Raw genomic sequence first — 19,793 nt, forward strand, 5'->3', positions numbered from 1 at the left:
AGACAAAAAGACAGACAGAGGAAGAGACAGAGAGTGAGACAAAAACATAGAGAGAGAGAAAGACACAGAGAGACACAGAGACAGAATAGTCATAAAAATACAGAGAGAAAGAGAGAACAGAGAAATAGAAACAGAGAAAATAAAAAAGAAAGAGAAATATAAAGAAGGAAGAGAAGAAGAAAAGAAAGAAGAGAAAGTAGGAATAAATGAAGGAAGGTAATGAAAAAGGAAGGAAGGAAGAAGAAAGGAAGGACAGATCGAAGGAAAGAGGGAGAAAAGGAAGAAAAGAAAGAAAAAAGAAGAAAGGAAGACATAAAAGGAAAGAAGGCAAAAGGAAGAAGGGAAGGAAGGAAAAAGAAAGGAAGGAAAAAGCAGACATGAAGGAAAAGAAAGAAAATGATAGAAAAAAGGAAGGAAGAATGAAAGGAAGGAAAGAAGGAAGGAAGAAAAAAGGGAGGAAGGAAGGAAAGAAGGAAGGAAGAAAGGAAGGAAGGAAGGAAGGAAGGAAGGAAAAAAGGGAGGGAGGGAGTATATCAGCAATGCAATATTCACATTGCCTACGGAAATTACAGACATGCTGATGTAGTTATCAATCACAAATTTATCAGGCTTGCTATATGGGGGATGAAGAGAGAATATTTATTAAAATACCAAAAGAATGAGTCCGAAAACCAGAAAGTCAAAGCCATCAGAGTAATTATGAAATTGGCACAGGTAGATAAAGTAGAAAGCACCCACATTCTCAAGCCTTTAAAACAGAACAGGCTACCTCAGGCAAAGGTCCTCCTCTCCCCACTCACAGCAACCACCCAGAGTCCAGGAAGCATGCTCCTAGCAGCTCCGGCCCCTGGCAGTCCTCAGCAGGAGTCCTTAGCAGAAATTCTGGCTGATTCAAAAAGGAGTTCGCGCTTCCACTGCCGCTGTCTCTGCTGTTGCTGCCACCATAGCCGCCACCACTAGCCACCGCAGGAACTCTAGCTTGGCTTCCGCTTCCTCTTGCTCCGCCCCTTCTTGCTATGTCAACAAGTCCAATGGGGCATGGAAGATCTTTAAATCCCATAATCGTTACAGGGAGGGAAGGAGGAAAAAATGAGAAACTAAAATCTGATCCCAGGGAAAGTCAGGGAATGTGACCAATGCTGAGCATGGGCTGGTATCAGGAAGACAGACAGGTGAGGCCTCCATTGTCTGACCCTGGGGAGCAGCCAGGTAAGAAGCAGGAGAGGGAGAGGGGCAAGAATCCAGGCTGGGCAGGGCCTGGGGGATTCCCTTCCTGCCTGGGCTCTTCTCTTCCAGTGGATCCTTCCTCCTTCGGGAAGTCACACCAACTTTCCAGCTCCCAGGTCCCTGCTGGGCACAGGGAAGGTGGGGACTAGGGCATCTCTGAAGTCCCTCCAGGCTCTAAATACTGGGACCTCCTGATCTTTTTCAGATTTGATCCTAGGAAATAGCTCAGCTCTTGTTGTTAAGGAGGGGCAGTCCATCCAGCTGCTCTGTGCTGCCAACAGCAATCCCCCAGCTGCACTGAGCTGGATCCTGGGGAACCAAACCTTGGCCTCCTCCCAAGCCTCAGAGGATGGAGTCCTGCCCCTGGATCTGCCCCACCTGGGGCCAGCAGATGGAGGGACTTATACCTGCCTTGCTCAGAACCCTCTGGGCTCCAAGCAGGTCTCCCTGAGGGTCTCTGTGCAGTGTGAGTGTGAGGGGGCTGGGCACCATGGGGTGCTTGGGTCCTAGTGGGGAAAGGAGAGTGTCATCCACTAAGGGGGGTCTCCTGTATCTTTCCACAGACCCCCCCAGGATGCTCAACCCTTCTTGTTCCTGGGTCCAGGAGGGCTTGTCCTGTACCTGTTCTGTCCAAGCAGAGCCAGCCCCCTCCCTGCGCTGGTGGGTAGGGGGGAGGCCTGTGGAGGGCAATGGCAGCAGTGACACCTTCCAGGTTCTGTCAGACATATCTGGGCCCTGGGCCAACAGCAGCCTGAGGGTGAAGGTGGACAGGGTCCCTGACACCACTATCAGCTGTGAGGGGAAGAACCCACAAGGGACCCACACCCTGCTGTTCCAGCTGCTGCCAGGTGAGGGGTGGAGGAGGGAGGCAGCTGGGGCAGATGGCCCAGAGGACAGTGAGCCCAATGTGTCCACAGCCCATATTCACCCCAGACTTGCTTCTTGTCCAGATGGGCCCACGCCATCTCAGGTGTTCCCGAAAGCTCTGATCCTGGGTGTCCTGTGTGGAGCTGGTGCCACAAGTCTGCTGGCCCTCTGCCTCCTCCTTCTGTGAGTGTGGGGGCTGGGATGAGGCGGGGATGGGGGGATCCAGGAAATGCTTTAATGTCTCAGAAATCCTCAGATATCAGTGTCTCCCTGCATAAGGCACAGATTCCATAGGGTTATGAGCTGGAGAATCAGAAGGGAAGTGCCAGTCCCCTTCTTTTATAAATTAAAAAACCAAACAGAGACTCGTAGAGGAGTCATAACTCGCTCCAGGTCACACTTATGGCCCGGTGTGCAGTCCAGTTATGATTTAGAACAATCCAGTCGCCAGACTCCAGATCCAGCGGACCTTCCAGGATCAGATGGGGAGGCTGGTGGTGCAGTGGATAGAGGGCTGGGCCTAGAGCCTGATGATCTGAGTTCAAATCCTCACTCAGACACTTAGAAGTTACGTGAAGCTGGGCAAGTCACTTTCAACTGTTTGCCTCAGTTTACTCATCTGTAAAATAGTGATAAGAGCATCTAATTTGTAGTTGCTATGTAAATGTTAACTATAATTTTAATTAACTGGAATGATACATATATATTTAAATTAATTAACTGGAATAATATATATAAAGTGCCCAGCCTTTAGTAAGTGATATGTGAACGTTAGTTATTACCATTATTATTGATTCTGCTTGTTATCTGTGAAGTCCTTGCCCCAGTGCTTGGCACATAGTAGGTCCTCAGCTCATTCTGGCTTCCTTCCCTGGTCCCTCCCCCCTTTCAGTTCCCCAAGCTGAACGATGGGCTCAGTGTCACAGACGGTGAGGGGCACACCTGGCTCTGGCCCCATTTCACCCAGGGCCCTTTCCCCAAAGCAGTGAGATGAAGGAGAGGTGATCTGCCCCTCAGGCCTGATCATTCTTCAGAACAGGCATTCATGTTCTCCTGGACAGGAGGAGGGATGATTCCAGCATAACAGGCTAAAAATTGCACCCTTGAAAAAAATATTAGGACACTTGTCCTGCTCCGTTTTGTGGAACTTCTGATCTATTTAAAATCTTGTAGTTTTCATTTTTAACTTTAGCATTTATTTTCTCTCCCTACCAATGAGAAGAAAAACCCTAAATCCTTGTAAGAAATAAACGTCGTCCACCAAAACCTCAATTAAACATCTAAACTCAAATTCTGACTTGTCTTCTCAGTCCCGTGGCCACTTTCATTACGTCCTTTTCTCTCCAATGGTCTTTCCCAGTGATGGAGAAAACAGATACCAGATGAGAATCTGCCTTCTCTCTGCAGAACATTGTCCTTCTCCCATCTGCTCCCAGCAGGGACCTTGTGCCTTTTCCTGCCCCTTCCCTCTGTCCTTTTCATCATCCTCAGCTTCTCTCCCAGATTTGGCTCCATCTCAGCTTGAATGTCCCTGATCTCATCGTCCCACAGTATTGTTGCACTCACATCCCTTCTTCCTCTTGTTATCTGTCTTTGTTAAAAAGCCAGGTGGGTGGGTGATCTCCTTCTGTATCCTCATCAGTCTTTTTATTTTATTTTTTACTTTTCTCTTCCCTTTTTTCATTAAAAATTTTATTTTTCAGTTCTGAAATCTTTTCCTCCACCCATTCATTGAGAAGGAAAGAAATATAATACCCCTTATACATATGAGATCATGCAAAACTCATTTCAAAAAAAGCAAAAAGTAAGTGAACACAATGTTTCAGTCTTCACTCCGAGTTCAGCAGTTCTCTGTGGAGGCAGATAGCTTTGTCACCACAAGACCTGTGGAATTCTTTTGTATCCTTGTCTTGATCAGACTAACTATATATTCCATGGCTGAACATCCTTACAATAAGTGCCTGCAGTTCCTGTGTACAAGGTTCTCTTGGTTCTGCTCATGTCACTTTGCATTGGTTCATATAAATCTTCCCAGGATTTTCTGAACTCATCCATTTTTCATTTCTTAAAGCACCATATTATTCCATCATAATTGTATACCACAACTTGTTCAGCCATTCCCCAACTGAAGGATATTCCCTCAACTTCCAATCCCCCACCCCCAAAGAGCTGCTATACATATTTTTGTGCATCCAGGACTTTTTTCTTTTTCTTTGATCTCTTTGGTGTACAGACCTAGTAGCAGTACTCAGGGGTCAGAGGGTAGACAGTTTAGAACCCTTTGGGCATTGTTCCAAGCTGCTCTCCACAGTGTCTGGACCACTGCAGAGCTCCACCAAAAGTGCATTAATGTCTCTGTATTTCCACACTGCCTCCAGTATTTGATATTTTTCTTTTCTGTCATATGAGCCAGTACAATGGGTATGAGGTAGTAACTAGAGTTTTTTCAATGTGCATTTCTCTAATGGTCAGTGATGGACCATTTTTTCATATGACTATTGAAAGCTTTGCTCTTCTGAAAAGTACCTGTATATAAGCTTTAACTATTTATCAATTGAAAAATGTCTTTTTTATATAAATTTGGATCACTTCCCTATATATTTGAGAAATGAGACTTTTATCAAAGAAACATTATTTTATTTTTTTCTGCTTGCTGCTTTCCTTCTAATATTGGCCTCATTGGTTTTGTTTGTGGTAAATCATTTTCTTTTCATGTAATCCAAAATATTCATTTTGCCTACTACAATTCTATCTCTTCTGTAGACTGTTCTCTTATAAAAAAAATTGGCATGTAATTTTCTCCATGTTCTTTGAATGTGTTTATGAAACCCTTTGTACATCAAAATCATGTATCCATACTGAGTTGATGTTGCTATATGTGATGAGATTTGGTGTATGCCTCATTTCTGCTAGACTGCTTTGAAGTTTTCCCAGTGGAGTTTGTTGAATAGTGAGTTATTATTTCTATAGCTTGGTTTTTTCAGTTTGTCTTTCAGTAACTAGCTACTCTGGGCATTTTCTTTGCGGTGTTGTGTGCTTCATCCATTAGTCAACCACTCTATTTCTTATCTAGTACGAGATTGCTTTGATGATTACTGCTTTGTAGTCGAGTTCTGGTGCTATTCGACTTCCTTCCCCTCTTCCTTCCCTGTTGGGTAAGATGAATTTTGCGACCCGAATCTGTGTGGTGGGGGGAGGGAAGCGAGACAGAGAGAGAATATTTTTCCTTCTTTGAGCTAATTCATATTAGAGTGAGGTCCAAGTGATTCCACTCCAGCCTCCACTACCCCTCCCATTTCCCCTCCACTGTAAAATCTATTTCTTGCATGATTTTTTTAACATCTGATAATTTTCCTCATTCTTCTCCCTTTTCCCAGTGCATTCCCCTTTCTCACTCTTCCATTCATTTCTTTGACATCATTCCAAAATAAAAGAGTTATACCCATGCCCTCTGTCTATGTTCATGGCTCTGACTGTCACAACAATGATAAAGTTCTCGGGAGTTACATGTATCATCTTCCCATGTAGGAATGTAAACAGTTTAGCCAAATGGAGACCCTGTGATCTCTCTTTCATGTTTACCTTGTTATGGTTCTCTGAATCCTGTATTTCAACATCCTCATTCCTATTCAGCTCTTGTCTATTAATTAGGAATGCTTGAATCTCTTCTATTTCATTCAGTGTGCAACTTTCCCTGCAAGATTATAATCATTTTTGCCTATTAAGTCATTCCTGTTTGTAATCCGAGCTACTTTGACTTCTGGAACAACATGTTCCAAGCTCTCTGTTCCCTTAGCGTTGTGGTTCAGTGGTTTCGGTGAGGTCATACTGTTTCTTTGTCACCCCATTTGGGGTTTTCTTGAGAAAAATACTGGAGCAGTTCAGGATTTCCTTCTCAAGATCATTATCCAGATGAAGAAATGGAGGCAGAGTAGGTGACTTGCTCAGGGTAACACAGCCAGTCAATATCTGAGGTTGGATCAGAACTCAGCAAGATGAATCTTCCCATCTTCAGTCCTGGCACTCTATCCACTCTCTTACATAGCTGCCCTTTATAGCAACTGAAGCTATCTTTTGTGATCCTGAATGTGGTTCCACAGTACTTGCATTGTATCTTTCTAGCTGCTTGCAATGTTTTCCCATTGGTCTCAGAGAGCTGAAATTTGGCTATAACATTCCTGGGAGTTTTCATTTTATGATCTCTTTCAGGAGGTGATCAGTGATCTCCACTTCTTAAGGATAAGGACAAAGAAATGTTTATTGGCTGTGGGGCAGGAGTCAGTAGATAGAGATTTCAGACAAGGAAGGGGATAGAGTTTGTGAAAGCATTTGCTACAGGAAGAAATGGGGTCTAAGGTGCAGGTAGAGGCTTTATCTTGAACCAAAAGGAGAGCCTCTTTTTCATCCATGATCAGAGTAAAGGAGGTATGGAAGGCATCTCAGGGATGGTGGGTAAAGAAGACATTTTGTGATATGTCTCAGTGATGTGAGGAGAGATAGAGGGGACAAGAAAGATTTCTCAGTCAGTGACCTCAATCTTTTGGGTGAAGACTGAGGCACAATTCTCAGCTGAGCAGAGAAGGGGTGAGGGGCCATGAGAGGCCTGAGGAAAAACAAGATGGTCTGAAATTGCTGCTGTGGTGAGTGAGATGGAGAATTGATGGAGGAGGAGAAGTATTGCCTTGCTCCAGTGAGGACCCATTTGGGAACATAGTGGAAGAAGCCTTCAGGCCCTGATGATTGAGAACAGTATTATCCCATAGTATCTCAGGATATAGAAGTGGAAGAGACCTTAGAGACAATTTCACCCAAGCCTTTCATTTCACAGATGAGGTAATTAAGGCCTAGAGGGAGGAGGAGATTTTCCCAAGATCCCAGAGAGAAATAGTGTCAAGTGAAAGTCTCTTGATCCTCAGCCCTATGGTCTTTCCTAGATCATCCTGTGGCTCATAAGTTTGTGGCATTTGGAACTTGGAGATGACAGAACAGGAGAATGTCACAGGGGAAGGACCTTACAGACCCTGGAGTCTGGTTACCTCATTTTACAAATAAAGATAGAGGAGGCCATTGAGGGACAATGATATGGCCAGGGTGAGGCAGAGAGGGAGTGACAGGGCCCTACTTCTCTGGATCCAGGTCCAAGGTTCTCTCCCCTGCACCAACTCTGCCTTTCTGCCTCCTCAGGGTGAAGATGCTGAGGAAGAAGTCAGTGGCAGCAGCAGCAGCATCCAGGGGGGGAGCAGAGGTAGAGAATGACAGCCCCCAGCCCCAGGGGATCCCCCAGCTCTCTCAGTCCCCAGCTCCCTCCCTGCCCCAAGGCCACCTCCCCCACCTTCTACTCCTCTCCCCATGCTGGGGACCTGCTTTGACTGAACCGCCCCCTTTGTCTTTCCTCCAGGATCCCAAGGGGCCATCCTGGGGGGGCCTGTCCCTGGATCCCATTCCACCAGCTACAGACACAGCCCCAACCCCAGCAGCTCCAGAGGATGGACCAGATGAGCTACATTATGCCTGCCTCAACTTCCAAGGAGTGAAAGCTGGAGAAGACCATGGATCCACTGACCCCCTCACTGAGTACTCAGAGATTAGGTTCCACTGAGCAACTGTTGAGGCCTCAGGCTTGGTTCTACACTGGGTGGTTTGCAAGTCAGTCCCTCCCCTCCATTATCATTCATTCCACAAACGTGTACTGAACACCTGCTCCAGACAGATTTAAATGACTCATTCCCCACATTCATGGAACTTTCAGTGTAGTAAAGGGATAAAACACAAGCCCATTGACGTGACCCCTCCCCAAACTCAGACTCCTCTTCACTGATTGGGATCCTCAAAATGTCATCTGCCACTTTGGTCCCTGGGGATCATTTTCTTGGGCCACTACATCTCAATCTCCACAGCTCCTGAGCCCCCAGCAGCGTGCTTCCCAATAACATTTAAGTGGCATAGCAAGGACAAGAATTCCAAAGCATCCCTTCCCAAAACCTGAGTCTGACTTGCCCACCAATTGCATGCAGTGTACGTCTGTATGGGACAAGGGAGTAAACACTAACACTTAGTGAATGCTAATGGGGCACATGTCCAGGGAACACATGTGACCAAGGTAACTAAGAACTCTGGGACTACAGGGCCTCAGTGACTTTGGTCCTTCCTGAAATGTCCTTGAAAAGTTCACTGCTGAGCATGTGCTGGATTGCTGGCCTCGTTGCTGTGCTGGTCCAATCCACTGCTAGGATGGGTCACGTTACTACTGAGCAGTGTTAGCGCTTCACAGGGCACAGCCTCTCAGCTGGATGGTTAAGTCCCTTGGACTCCCTTGGCTGATCATCTTTACTCTTCCTTTACTAAGCTAGCCTGGCTCCATGATTAGAGCTACAATCTCCAGAATTTTCCATTTAAGACTATGCACTGGGGAGACACAGGATTTGGATAAGCCAATTTCCCTGCCCCTAAGCATCTTCCAGGTTGTCAAGGAAATAAGATGCAAACACCAGGTATGGTAGTATATCATGATATGTAAGAGTAACAGAGAGAAACAGAACAGAGAACTGATAAGTCCCAGTAGTAAGGTAATTTGTCAAACATTTCATTTTAATATTTGCTAAGTACCTGTTATGAAGGCCATTTGATAGGTGCTTCAGTATTTCCAACCTCATTTCAGTCATGAGGAAACTGAGGCTCAGAGAGAAACATGGCATTATATCTTTAGACAGTAAGAACCTTTGAGGTTATTGAGCCCAACCCCCTCATTTTATGCATCAGGAAACTGAAGCCAAGAAAGACCAAGTGACTTGTTCAAGGTATACACAAAGTAGTAAATGTCTGAGAAGATATCAAATCCAGGTCTTCCTGACTCTGAGTCCAGAACTTTATCCTCTATACAGCACTGCACAAAATGCCACAAACAGGAAGGGATAAGGCTAGAATTCATATTACTATTTACTAGTGTCTTTACTCCTCTTTCTTTTGTTTTTTCTTCCTTCTTTCCCCCCTTCCTTCCATCCTTTCTTCTCTTTTCTTTTCTCATCGTCTTTCCTCTTTATTTCTTTCCTTCCCTTCTCTTCTTGTCTCTGACTCTGTCTTCATTTTTATCTCTCTTTGTTGTCTGTCTGCCCTATGATTTCACTGAGCACAGGGAATTTCATCTATCAATGCATATTGGTGCTTTTGGTCTTAAAGAGTTACCTGAATTGCCTAGGATGTTAGGAGGTTTATGACATGCCCAGAATCATAAAACTAGTTGAGGCAGGAGAGAGGAGAGCCCTGGTTCATGAATTATAGGATCTGGGTTCAAACTCCATCTTGTCACATCTTTCCCTTCTGACCTTACACAAATCCCTTATCCTCCCTAGCTTGAAATTTTCTCCCCTCCAGAATAAGGGGGTTGCCCTAGATCATCTTGAAAGTATCACGTGGCTCCATGTCTGGGATCCCATGATTTGGACCCAAGTTTTCCTGGTGGGGAGGCCAACTTTACACCAGATGTATCTCACAATGACTTAACTGAGTATATACTGTGTCCCCATCTTCCCCACACCCTAGGGGGATGTAAGCTCCTTGAGGACAGACCCTACTTTTCTCCTTCGGTCTCTCCAGTGTCTTTGCCACAGTTTATTCTGAATAAATCTTTGCTTATTTGAATTCTGTCTCCATGTCCAATGTTCCTTCCCTCTTCCACATTGCCTTAGAGTGCCTTGGGAATGGCATGGAGGAGTGGGGACCTGGGCTGAGGAGACATACAGAAACTGTAATGGGATACTCTTTGTTCTATAGGTCACTCCCAGGTGCTTCCAGGGTGCCAGAAACACTGACTGTGAATGTGGTTCTGAAGTCACATGTGTCTACACCTTGGTGGCTAAGTGTATAGACCTGACTTTGAATCATACCACCTAATGTCTCTCTATCTCATCTGACTCTACAGATGTAACATGAGGAGACTGGATCCCTATGGTTGTTTTCACTTCCAAATCTATAATCCAATGATCCAATGTGGGATATGTCATGATAGTAGACACTAGCATTTACATGGTACTTTAAGGTTTTCCAAGTGCTTCACAAGTATTCTCTCATTCCATCCTGTATCAGCAATGCCATATTCACAATGCCTATGGAGATTACAAATATGCTGATATAATTATCCATTACAAAATACGTCATGTTTGCCATATGAGGAAATAAACTAGAAAGTTTATTAAGATACCAAAAGACTGAGTCCCAAAACCAGAAAGTGAAAGCCATCAGAGTAGTTATGATATTGGCACAGGTAGATAAAGTAGAAAGCACCCACATTTTCAAGCCTTTAAAACAGAACAGGCTACCTCAAGCAAAGGTCCTCCTCTCCCCACGCACAGCAACCACCCAGCGTCCTGGAAGCGCGCTCCCAGCAGCTCCGGCCCCTGGCAGTCCTCAGCAGGAGTCCTTAGCAGAAAGTCCTTAGCAGTCCTAACTCAAAAAAAAGGGCTTCGCGCTGCCACTGCCACTGCCTCTGCTGCTGCCGCCGCCGTTGCCACCACCGCCAGCCACCGCAGGAACGCTAGCTTGGCTTCCGCTTCCTCTTGCTCCGCCCCTTCCTGCTACATCAGCAAGTCCAATGGGGCATGGAAGATCTTTAAATCCCATAACCATTACACATCCTTACAACAACCCTGGGAGGCAGGTGTATATATTATCTTCATTTTACAGATGAGTAAACTGAGTAAATCAGCAGTTAAGTTACTTGCCCAGGGTCACACAGCTAGGAAGTCTCAGACCAGTTTTGAACTCAGGTCTTCCCGACTCCAGGTCCAGTGTTCTCTGCACTATGGCACATCTGACTGTCTTTACAGACCTAGAAATGTTAGCTAATATTACCTGCAAAACCTTGTTCATGTCCCTTCCTCAGTTTCTCCATATGCATCTGTGAAAAGGTCTAGATGGCATTGTGATGTTTAAACAGGATGACTTTCTGTGTGACCTTATAAGAGTTCCTTTCTCTCTTTGGGACAATAACACCTTGACCATTTGTTATAGGGCTGTGGTGACAAGTAAATTATCTGTACAGTCTTTTGCCTAACAAATGAGAAAAAGAAGAGCAGAGGGGAAATGTATTTTTTCTGAAGTCACATTGCTAGCATGTGGCAGAGCCTCTTTTCAAACCCATTTCCTGTGACTGTAAAGCAGGGTCTCTTTCTGATCCCTGATGCTCTGGCCTTTTAAACCTGTAGAAGACTGTCCCAATATGTGAATGAGTTGAAATGAAATACAGATGGTTAGGTAGAAAGATAAGCAGAAAGACAAATAGACAGATGGACAGATAGCAGATAGAGATAGATACAGAAAGACAGACAGAGTCTGTAGTGAGTGAAATCCAAAATAATTAAGCAATCAAAGGTTCTAGCTCCTGAAAATATAAATTTATTTGTTCATTTTTTACATTTAATTTTTATTTTTCTCAATTACATAGAAACAAAAAATTTTAACATTTATTTTAAAATATATATTTAAGTTTCATATTCCTTTCCTTTCTTCTCCCCTCCCCCCCAGCTTCAGAAGGGAAACAATTTGCTTTAGATTACTCATGTATTAGTCATGCAATCCATTTCCTGTATAGCCATGTTGCAAAAGAAAATGAAGACCAAAAAAACAAACCAAGAAGAATAATAAAAAAAGTTTTAAAGTATACTTTGATCTGCATTCAAACTCCAGTTCTTTCTCTGGCAGTGGATGGCATTTTTTTTTATTATTATTATAAATCCTTGTCTTAGATCATTGCATTGGTCAAAATAGCCAAGTCGTTCACAGTTGATTGTTATACAAAATTGCTTCTGTGTGTACAATGTGTTCCTGGTTCTATTTTCTTGGTTTTGCATCAGCTCATGTAAGTTTCCCTTGGTTTTTCTGAAAGCATTCTGCTAATCTTTTCTTTTAAAAAATTTATTTTTACTGTTCCACAAGATTTTGAATTACAATTCTTTCTCTCCTGTCTTTTCCCTACTCCCCACCCCAAAATAGCAAGCCAACTGAATACCCCTTCCCCAATCTATTCAGTCTTATATCCTTCCCCTTCACCCCCCTAACTTTCTAGTAGGGCAAAATGAGTTTCTATACCACAGTACCTGTATATCTTATTTCCCAGTTGCATGTAAAAAAATAATTTTTTAAACATTTGTTTTTAAAACTTTAAGTTCCAGATATTTTTCCCTGCTTCCCTCTTCACCCACCCCCACTGGGAAGATAAGCAATTCAATACAGATTATACATGTGTAGTTACCCAAATCATTTCCATAGTAGTTATTATGTAGTAGACTAACTATATTTTCCTTCATCCTATTCCCCCCCCCGCCACTTATTCTATTTTCTCCTTGAACCCTATTCCTTTTCACAAATGTTTGCTTCCGACTACCCTCTCCCCCAATATGTCCTCCCTTCTATCCTCTTCCCCACTATTTTCCTGTAGGGTAAGATGCCTAATTGATCATGTATGTTATTCCCTCCTTAGGCCAAATTCAACGAGAATCTGGTTGTCCCATTCCCTTTCACCTTCCTGCTCTGCCCCTCCATTGTCATGTTTTTTATTCCCTCTTTTATATGAGATAATTTACCCTAATCTATCATTTCCTTTCTTCTTCTACCAATAAATTGATCTCTTGATTCTTAATTTTATTTTTTAAATAGCATCCCTTCAGATTCAACTCATCCTGTGTCCTCTATGTGTACATGAACATACAAATGCCCACACTCACATATATGTTTATATACACATACATTGTCCTATACACACATATATGTGTATGTATACATACACACACGCACACACACACATACACACACATATATACCCTTCAGCTATCCTCATACTGAGAAAAGTCTTTATGAGTTACAATTATCATTTTTCCATATAGGAATATAAATAGTTCACCTTTAATAAGTTCCTTATGATTTCTTTTTCCTGCTTACCTTCTCATACTTCTCTTGCTTCTTGTATTTGATAGTCAAATTTTCTGTTCATCTCAGGTTTTTATATCAAGAATCCTTGAAAAGTGCTCTGTTTCATTGAATGACCATATTTTTCCCTGAAACATTATTCTCAGTTTTGCTGGGTAGGTGATTCTTCGTTTTAGTCCTAGCTCCTTTGACCTCCAGAATAGCATATTCCAAGCCCTTTGATCCCTTAATGTAGAAGCTACTAGGTCTTGTGTTATCCTAACTGTGTTTCCACAATACTCAAATTGTTTCTTCCTGACTGCCTGCAGCATTTTCTCCTTGACCTGGGAACTCTGGAATTTGGCTATAATATTCCTGGGAATTTTCCTTTTGGCATCTTTTTCATGAGGCAACAGGTGAATTCTTTCAATTTCTATTTTGCCCTCTGGTTCTATAATATCAGGGCAATTTTGCTTGATAATTTCTTGAAAGATTGTGTCTAGACTCTTTTTTGATCACGGCTTTCAGATAATCTAATAATTTTAAAATTATCTCTCCTGGATCTATTTTCCAGATCAGTGGTGTTTTCAATGAGATATTTCACATTGCCTTCTATTTTTCATTTGTTTGGATCTGCTTTATAGTATCTTGAACTTCTCATAAAGTCATTAGCTTCCAATTGCTCCAATCTAATTTTGAATGAGTTATTCTTTTCAGTGAGTTTTTAAAATTCCTTTTCCATCTGGCAAATTCAGCTTTTTAAATCATTCTTCTGCTCATTGGCTTTTTGGGCCTCTTTTGCCATTTGAGTTAGTCTTTTTTAAAAGTGTTATTTTCTTCACTGTATTTTTAGGTCTCCTTTAGCAGGATATTAACTCTCTTTTCATGATTTTCTTGCACCCTTCTCATTTCTCTTCCCAATTTTTCTTCCACTTCTCTTACTTGATTTTCAAAATCCTTCTTGAGCTCCTCCATGGCCTATAACCAATTCATATTTTTCTTGGAGGCTTTTGATGCAGGCGTTCTGACTTTGATGTCTTCCTCCTTCTAAATGCCTTGATCTTTTTTTGTCCCCAAAAAAGGATTCTATAGTCTGTTTGTGCTTCTGTTGCTTGCTCCTATTGGTAGCCAGTTACTTGACTTTTGAGCTCTTTGCCATGGTAGAACTTTGCTTCCAAATGGAGAGAGCTATGTTCCAAAACACTGGGGTTTTTGCAGCTGCTGGAGCTATTGGATGGGTGCCTTCTCTACAGCCCCCCACGTGCTCTGGCTCACTGGTCACACACCCCAGGACCACCACCCAACACCGTGATCTGGATCCAAGCAGGCCAAAGCGAAAGTGATTACCTTCTGAATGGTTGCTTGGTCTCCCTACAATCTGGAGGCCAGAAGCACTGGAAGCAGCCATGTGGCAGCAGCTGCAGCCACCACACCTCCTCTGCTTCTTACTCTGGGGGCAGCAGTCAGACTATACTCCCCCTGTCCCCAACAACTGACCTTTATTGTTCCACACTGACCTTTCACTTTGTCTTTGGCATTTGTGGATTGAAAAGTCTAGAAAAAGCCATAGCTGCTGGTGATCCACTCTCCCAAAGTCCACTCCACCCTCCTTGGGTCGGGGCCTCCCTGGGGCTAAAACTGAGGCTCAGTTGGGACTGCTCTCTGCTCCCTGCGCTGTGATGGACCCTTTCTGCCAGCCTATTGGGCTTCCTTTGGTGGGAGATTTGTTTCTCTCTGCCACTTTGTGGGTTTGGTAGCTCTAAAGTTTGTTTAGAGTAATTTTTGACATTTATTGGAGGAGGTGGAAGCTGGAGGCGCACAGGAGTCCTGTTTCTACTCTGCCATCTTGGCTCTGCCCCGCCTCTAATCTTTTCTTATAGCAAAGTAGTTTTCCATCACGACCATATACTGCAACTTGTTCAGCCATTCCTCAGTTGCTAGGCATGCCTTCAAATTCCAGTTCTTTGCCACCACAAAAAGACATATTATAAATATATATTTTTGTAAATATAGACTCTTTTCCCTTTTTTTAAATCTCTTTTGGTTACAGACCCAGGAGTGGTATTTCTGAATCAAAGGAGAGCATATCAGTTTATTAAGCAATGCATGTCAACTAAATAATAGATTGAGACCTGGCCGATTCAGCTTGGCCCTGGACCTAGACACAGAGGGAGACAGATTTTTATGCATTAAAAGATAACAATAAGCAGAATACAAAATAAGATGTATAATTAGGTAGTCTGATTTCTATTTGGAGGAAAGTTTAGGGACCTTTTGAGTTGAGAGGGGCATTGAAAACAGATGCAGTTCCTTAAAATCTGAAAAAGGGATATTTCACTCCCTGCAAGCATCTATATACAATCACAGGAACAAGGACACTAACTGATTGATGATTTTCAGTCCAATTTTGAGATAAGACATGTTGGCACTTGAGACGTACAATTGTGAGAAAACTCCTTGCATCAGTCTTTGGATCTACCCAGGTATGTGGTCGGCATGACCAAGGTCCTTAGTTAAGGGTCTCTAAGCAGCAGGTAGAGGGAGTCCAGCTTCCCAGTCACACAGGGATGGGTTCAATAAGAAAATGTATATTCCTCACAATTCTCATAATTGAATAAAGTTTTCTCACAGGAAAGAAAATGAACAAGAGTCACTAGACTCAACACTGAAAAAAAAAAAGGAACCTGAGCTAGATCTAGAATTGAGTCCCAAGATAAAGTCAGTATGGTTCATTCAAATCCCACAATTCCCAGGGAGAGACAGACAGACAGAGAGAGAAAGACAGACACTGAGACAGAGACAGACATAGAAAGAGATGATTGAGACAGATAGATTGACAGACAATAGAGACATAGAGAAATGATAGACAAAATGGATAAATAGATGGCCAGAAAGACAATAGAGATAGATAGATAGAGACACATATAGATAGACAGACAGATAAGTAGAGATAGCTAGAGATGAATGGATACAGAGAAGACAGACACAGACATATGTATATGATATGGTATAGACTATACCATATATATGTATATATGGTATATACCAACTATATAGATAGGTATAGACAGATGACTCCTCACATGTACATATTTACCTCTATGATATATACAAATATGTATGTAAACGTACACTTTTTTCAAAGGGCACCTTGTGCCTACTCTTATAGCCCTGCTATGATTGCAATTGAATAGAACATTGATTTCACACAAACTTAGTTAAAATATGAACTAGGAGGATGTGTTGGTGGAATAATCCATTGGTCTCAGAGTGGGGAGAGGAGTTTTATATTCCTGATCCTGTTACCAAATCTGAGTGACTTTATGCAAAGGCTCTCCCCTCTCTCCCCCAGTCTCTTCCTTTATTGGAGCAGAGAGCTGGGAGTGGGAGCAGCAGAGGTGAGGTAAGGGGGGATAGTGCAACAGGAATCCAGTGGAGACACATGAGTCTCACCAAGGAAAGGGAGAACTCATCCTACAAGGCATCTGTCAGTTCTGCACAGGGGATACCCCTTTCTATATGACCTCCTTTCAATTACATTTAATAAACACACTTTAAGGCAGAGTTTTAAAACTAAAGGTTCCTGGATAGATTTCATGGGTTCAAGAACCTGAATGGGGGAAAAGTTGTATCTCTCTTATGACGAACCTCTAAACTAAATTCAGCATTTCCAACAATTATTTACAAACATAAGTCTGAGGAGTCCATGGGCTTGCCCAAGGGATCTAAGGCACAGAATAGGGTAGGAATCCTTGCTCCTTGACTGAAGTTCACCTCCAATGTCTCATCATGATGTAGAGGACAGTCCAGACTTTCAAAAGTTCTACTCCCAGACCTTAAACACTAGGAGATCCTACTAAACCAAAAAGATATTTTGTCTTTCATGGAAATAATGCTACCTCTCTTTACCTCTACCTCCTTGGAACCACTGGCTTCCTGTAAGACTCAATTCAATGATTTTCCTTCCACCCCTACCCTTCCCCAAGCTCCTTCCCCTCTGAGATTTCCTTCCATTTCTCTGTACATATCCATATATTGATTTACTTCCTTTATCTCCGTGCCATATTGCCTCACCCATTCGATTGTGATCTCTTTGAGGACAACAACTGTGTTTTTTTTTTGCCTCTCTTTGTGTCCCCAGTGCTTAGCCCAGTGCCTGGCATACACTTGGTGCTTATTAAATGCTTATTGATTAACTGATCAACTGACTGAATCACAGATCTGGGAATGAACTGGGTATCTATTTCCAAGGACATTTCCAGATGAATGTCCTGTAGGCATCTCAAACTCAACATGTCCAAAACAGAACTCATTTTCTATCTCTCCCCCCACAAACTGTTCCCAAATTCCAAGCTTTCCTTTTTCCATGGAGGACACCAGTGTCCCCTCAGTGCCCCATATTTACTTTGTTGTCATCCTCAACCCCTCTCCTCTTCCTCACTTGACATGTCCAATCTCCTGCCAGGTCTTGTCTTTTGGACCTTTACAATGTTTGTCATGTCTGTTCCCTCATCCACACACACTCAACCACCCCTCTCAGGAACTCATTTGGCTATACTCTGGCTAGTGCAAGAACCTACTATGTCATCTCCCTGCCATCTTTTCCTCCCTTCCAAGTCCTCCCCGTAGTAGATCTATGTCCAAAGAAATCAACAAAAAAAGGAAAGGATACATGTGTATAAAATATTTATAGAATTTCTTTCATATTATCAAGAATTGACACAAAGGGGCAGTCACTGTACTGGTAAATGGCTAAAAAAGTTGTGTCAAATGAATGCAATGGGATATTATTTTTTTTAATTAAATTATATGTTTATTTTTAGTTTACATCATTCATTTCCCAAGATTCTGATCTACAAATTTTCTCCCTATCTTTCCCCTACTCACCAATCCAATACAGCAATCTCCCCATATACCCCTTCCCCCAATCTGCTCTCTCCTATATCCTCCTCCATCCCCACTTGGACTTCCCAGTAGGGCAAGATGGGTCTCCATACCCCAGTGCCTCTATATCTTATTATGCAGTTGCATGTAAAATAATAATAATAATAATAATAATAATTTTAAATATTTGACTTTAAAACTTTGAATTTCATATTCTTTCCCTTCATCCCTCCTCACCCACCCTTACTAGGAAGATAAGCAATTCAATATAGATTGTACCTGTGTAGTTACACAAAACATTTTCATAGTGGATATATTGTGAAAGACTGCCTGTATTTCCCTCCATCCTATCCCGCCTCTCCCCCCCACTTGTTCTATTCTCTACTTTGACCCTGTCCCTGTTCAAACAGGTGTGCTTCTAATTACCCTCCCCCCCACCTGCCCTCCCCTTTATCATCTTCCCTTTTGTCCCTTTCCCCCTACTCTCCTGTAGGGCAAGATACCCAATTTAGCGTGTATGTCATTCCCTCCCTAAACCAAATTTAATGAGAGTAAAGTTGACCCATTCCCTTTTGCCTTTCTGTTTTTCTCCTCCATTATAAGTTATCTCTTGCCTCTTCTATAAGAGATAATTTTCCCCATTCTGTCTCTCCCCATCTCCTCTCATTATATCCCTCTCTCATCTCTCAATTTCATATTTAAATATCATTCCTTCCAACTCAATTGACCCTGTGCCCTCTGTCTTTGTATATCTGTACACATATATACACACACTCACATATGTATTCATATACACATATGTCCTCCTATAGACATATATAGACATATATATGTATGTATATACACACACACACATATATATATATATATACATATTTATATTCCTTTCAATTATCCTCATACTGAGAAAAGTTTCCTAAGTTATAATTACCATTTTTCCATGTAGACATATAAACAGTTCCACTTTCATAAGTTCCTTATGATTTCTTTTCACTGTTTACCTTTTCATGCTTCTCTTGCTTCTTTTATTTGAATGTCAAGTTTTATATTCAACTATTGTTTTTACATCAAGAATGCTTGAAAGTTCTCTATTTCATTGAATGACCATATTATTCCCTTGAAACATTATACTCAGTTTTGCTGGGTAGGTGATTCTTGGTTTTAATCCTACCTCCTTTGATCTCCAGAATATCATATTCCAAGCCCTTCCATCCCTTAATGTAGAAGCTGCCAGATACTGGGTTATCCTGATTGTGTTTCCACAATATTCGAATTGTTTCTTCTTGGCTACTTGTAATATTTTCTTCTTGATCTGGGAACTCTGGAACCTGGCTGGCTATAATATTCTTAGGAGTCTTCTTTTTGGGATCTTTTTCAAGAGGAGATTGGTGGATTGTTTCAACCTATATTTTGCCTGATGGTTCTAAAACATCAAGGCAATTTTCCTTGAGAATTTCTTGAAGAATGATTTCTAGGTTCTTTTTTTGATCATTGCTTTCAGGTAGTCCAATAATTTTTAAATTCTCTCTCCTGGATCTATTTTCTAGGTCAATGGTTTTTCCAATGAGATATTTCACATTACCTTCTATTTTTTCATTTGTTTGGATCTGTTTAATAGTATTTTGATTTCTCATAAAATCATTAGCTTCCATTTGCTCCAGTCTAATTCTGAAAGAATTATTCTCTTCAGTGAGCTTTTGAAATTCTTTTTCCATCTGACAAATTCAGCTTTTTAAGGTATTGGCTTTCTGGGCCTCTACTGACTTTTGAGTTAAGCTGTTTTTAAGGTTTTTTTTTTCTTCAGTCAGGTGATTGACTCTCTTTTCATTCTTTTCTTGCATCATTCTCATTTCTTTTCCCAATTTTTCCTCAACTTCTCTTACTTGGTTTTCAAAATCCTTCTTGAGCTGCTCCAT

At 42.0% G+C, this 19,793-nt stretch overlaps 2 protein-coding genes across 3 annotated transcripts in view; both read left to right on the forward strand.

The window, feature by feature from the left end:
- LOC138161850 (sialic acid-binding Ig-like lectin 14) overlaps positions 1-19,793 on the forward strand; it is a 138,660-nt gene that overhangs the window by 77,522 nt on the left and 41,345 nt on the right. The gene's annotated exons all lie outside the window — the stretch shown is intronic.
- SIGLECL1 (SIGLEC family like 1) lies at positions 1,315-9,732 on the forward strand. 2 transcript variants are annotated; one of them, XM_069088869.1, is made up of 5 exons: positions 1,315-1,693; positions 1,791-2,075; positions 2,178-2,277; positions 7,279-7,339; positions 7,493-9,732. In XM_069088869.1, exons 2-5 carry the CDS (start codon positions 1,802-1,804, stop codon positions 7,691-7,693), a joined length of 636 nt encoding a protein of 211 aa, XP_068944970.1. In that variant the 5' UTR covers positions 1,315-1,693; positions 1,791-1,801; the 3' UTR covers positions 7,694-9,732. The 2 variants fall into 2 exon arrangements, with proteins under 2 accessions (XP_068944970.1, XP_068944971.1); XM_069088870.1 differs by having other exon boundaries at positions 7,545-9,732.

The sequence above is a fragment of the Petaurus breviceps genome, unplaced genomic scaffold (genome assembly GCF_028583685.1).
Source record: "Petaurus breviceps papuanus isolate PSGF00001 unplaced genomic scaffold, PetGlider_PUasm1.0 185, whole genome shotgun sequence".
NCBI classification, from domain to species: Eukaryota; Metazoa; Chordata; class Mammalia; order Diprotodontia; family Petauridae; genus Petaurus; species Petaurus breviceps.

Excerpts from the sequence above, each read along its gene's own strand:
- SIGLECL1 (XM_069088869.1), top strand. The coding sequence starts at position 1,802 with ATGCTCAACCCTTCTTGTTCCTGGGTCCAGGAGGGCTTGTCCTGTACC. Across the intron at positions 2,278-7,278 it reads GCCCTCTGCCTCCTCCTTCT|GGTGAAGATGCTGAGGAAGA; the intron begins GTGAGTGTGGGG and ends CTGCCTCCTCAG. Across the intron at positions 7,340-7,492 it reads CATCCAGGGGGGGAGCAGAG|GATCCCAAGGGGCCATCCTG; the intron begins GTAGAGAATGAC and ends TCTTTCCTCCAG.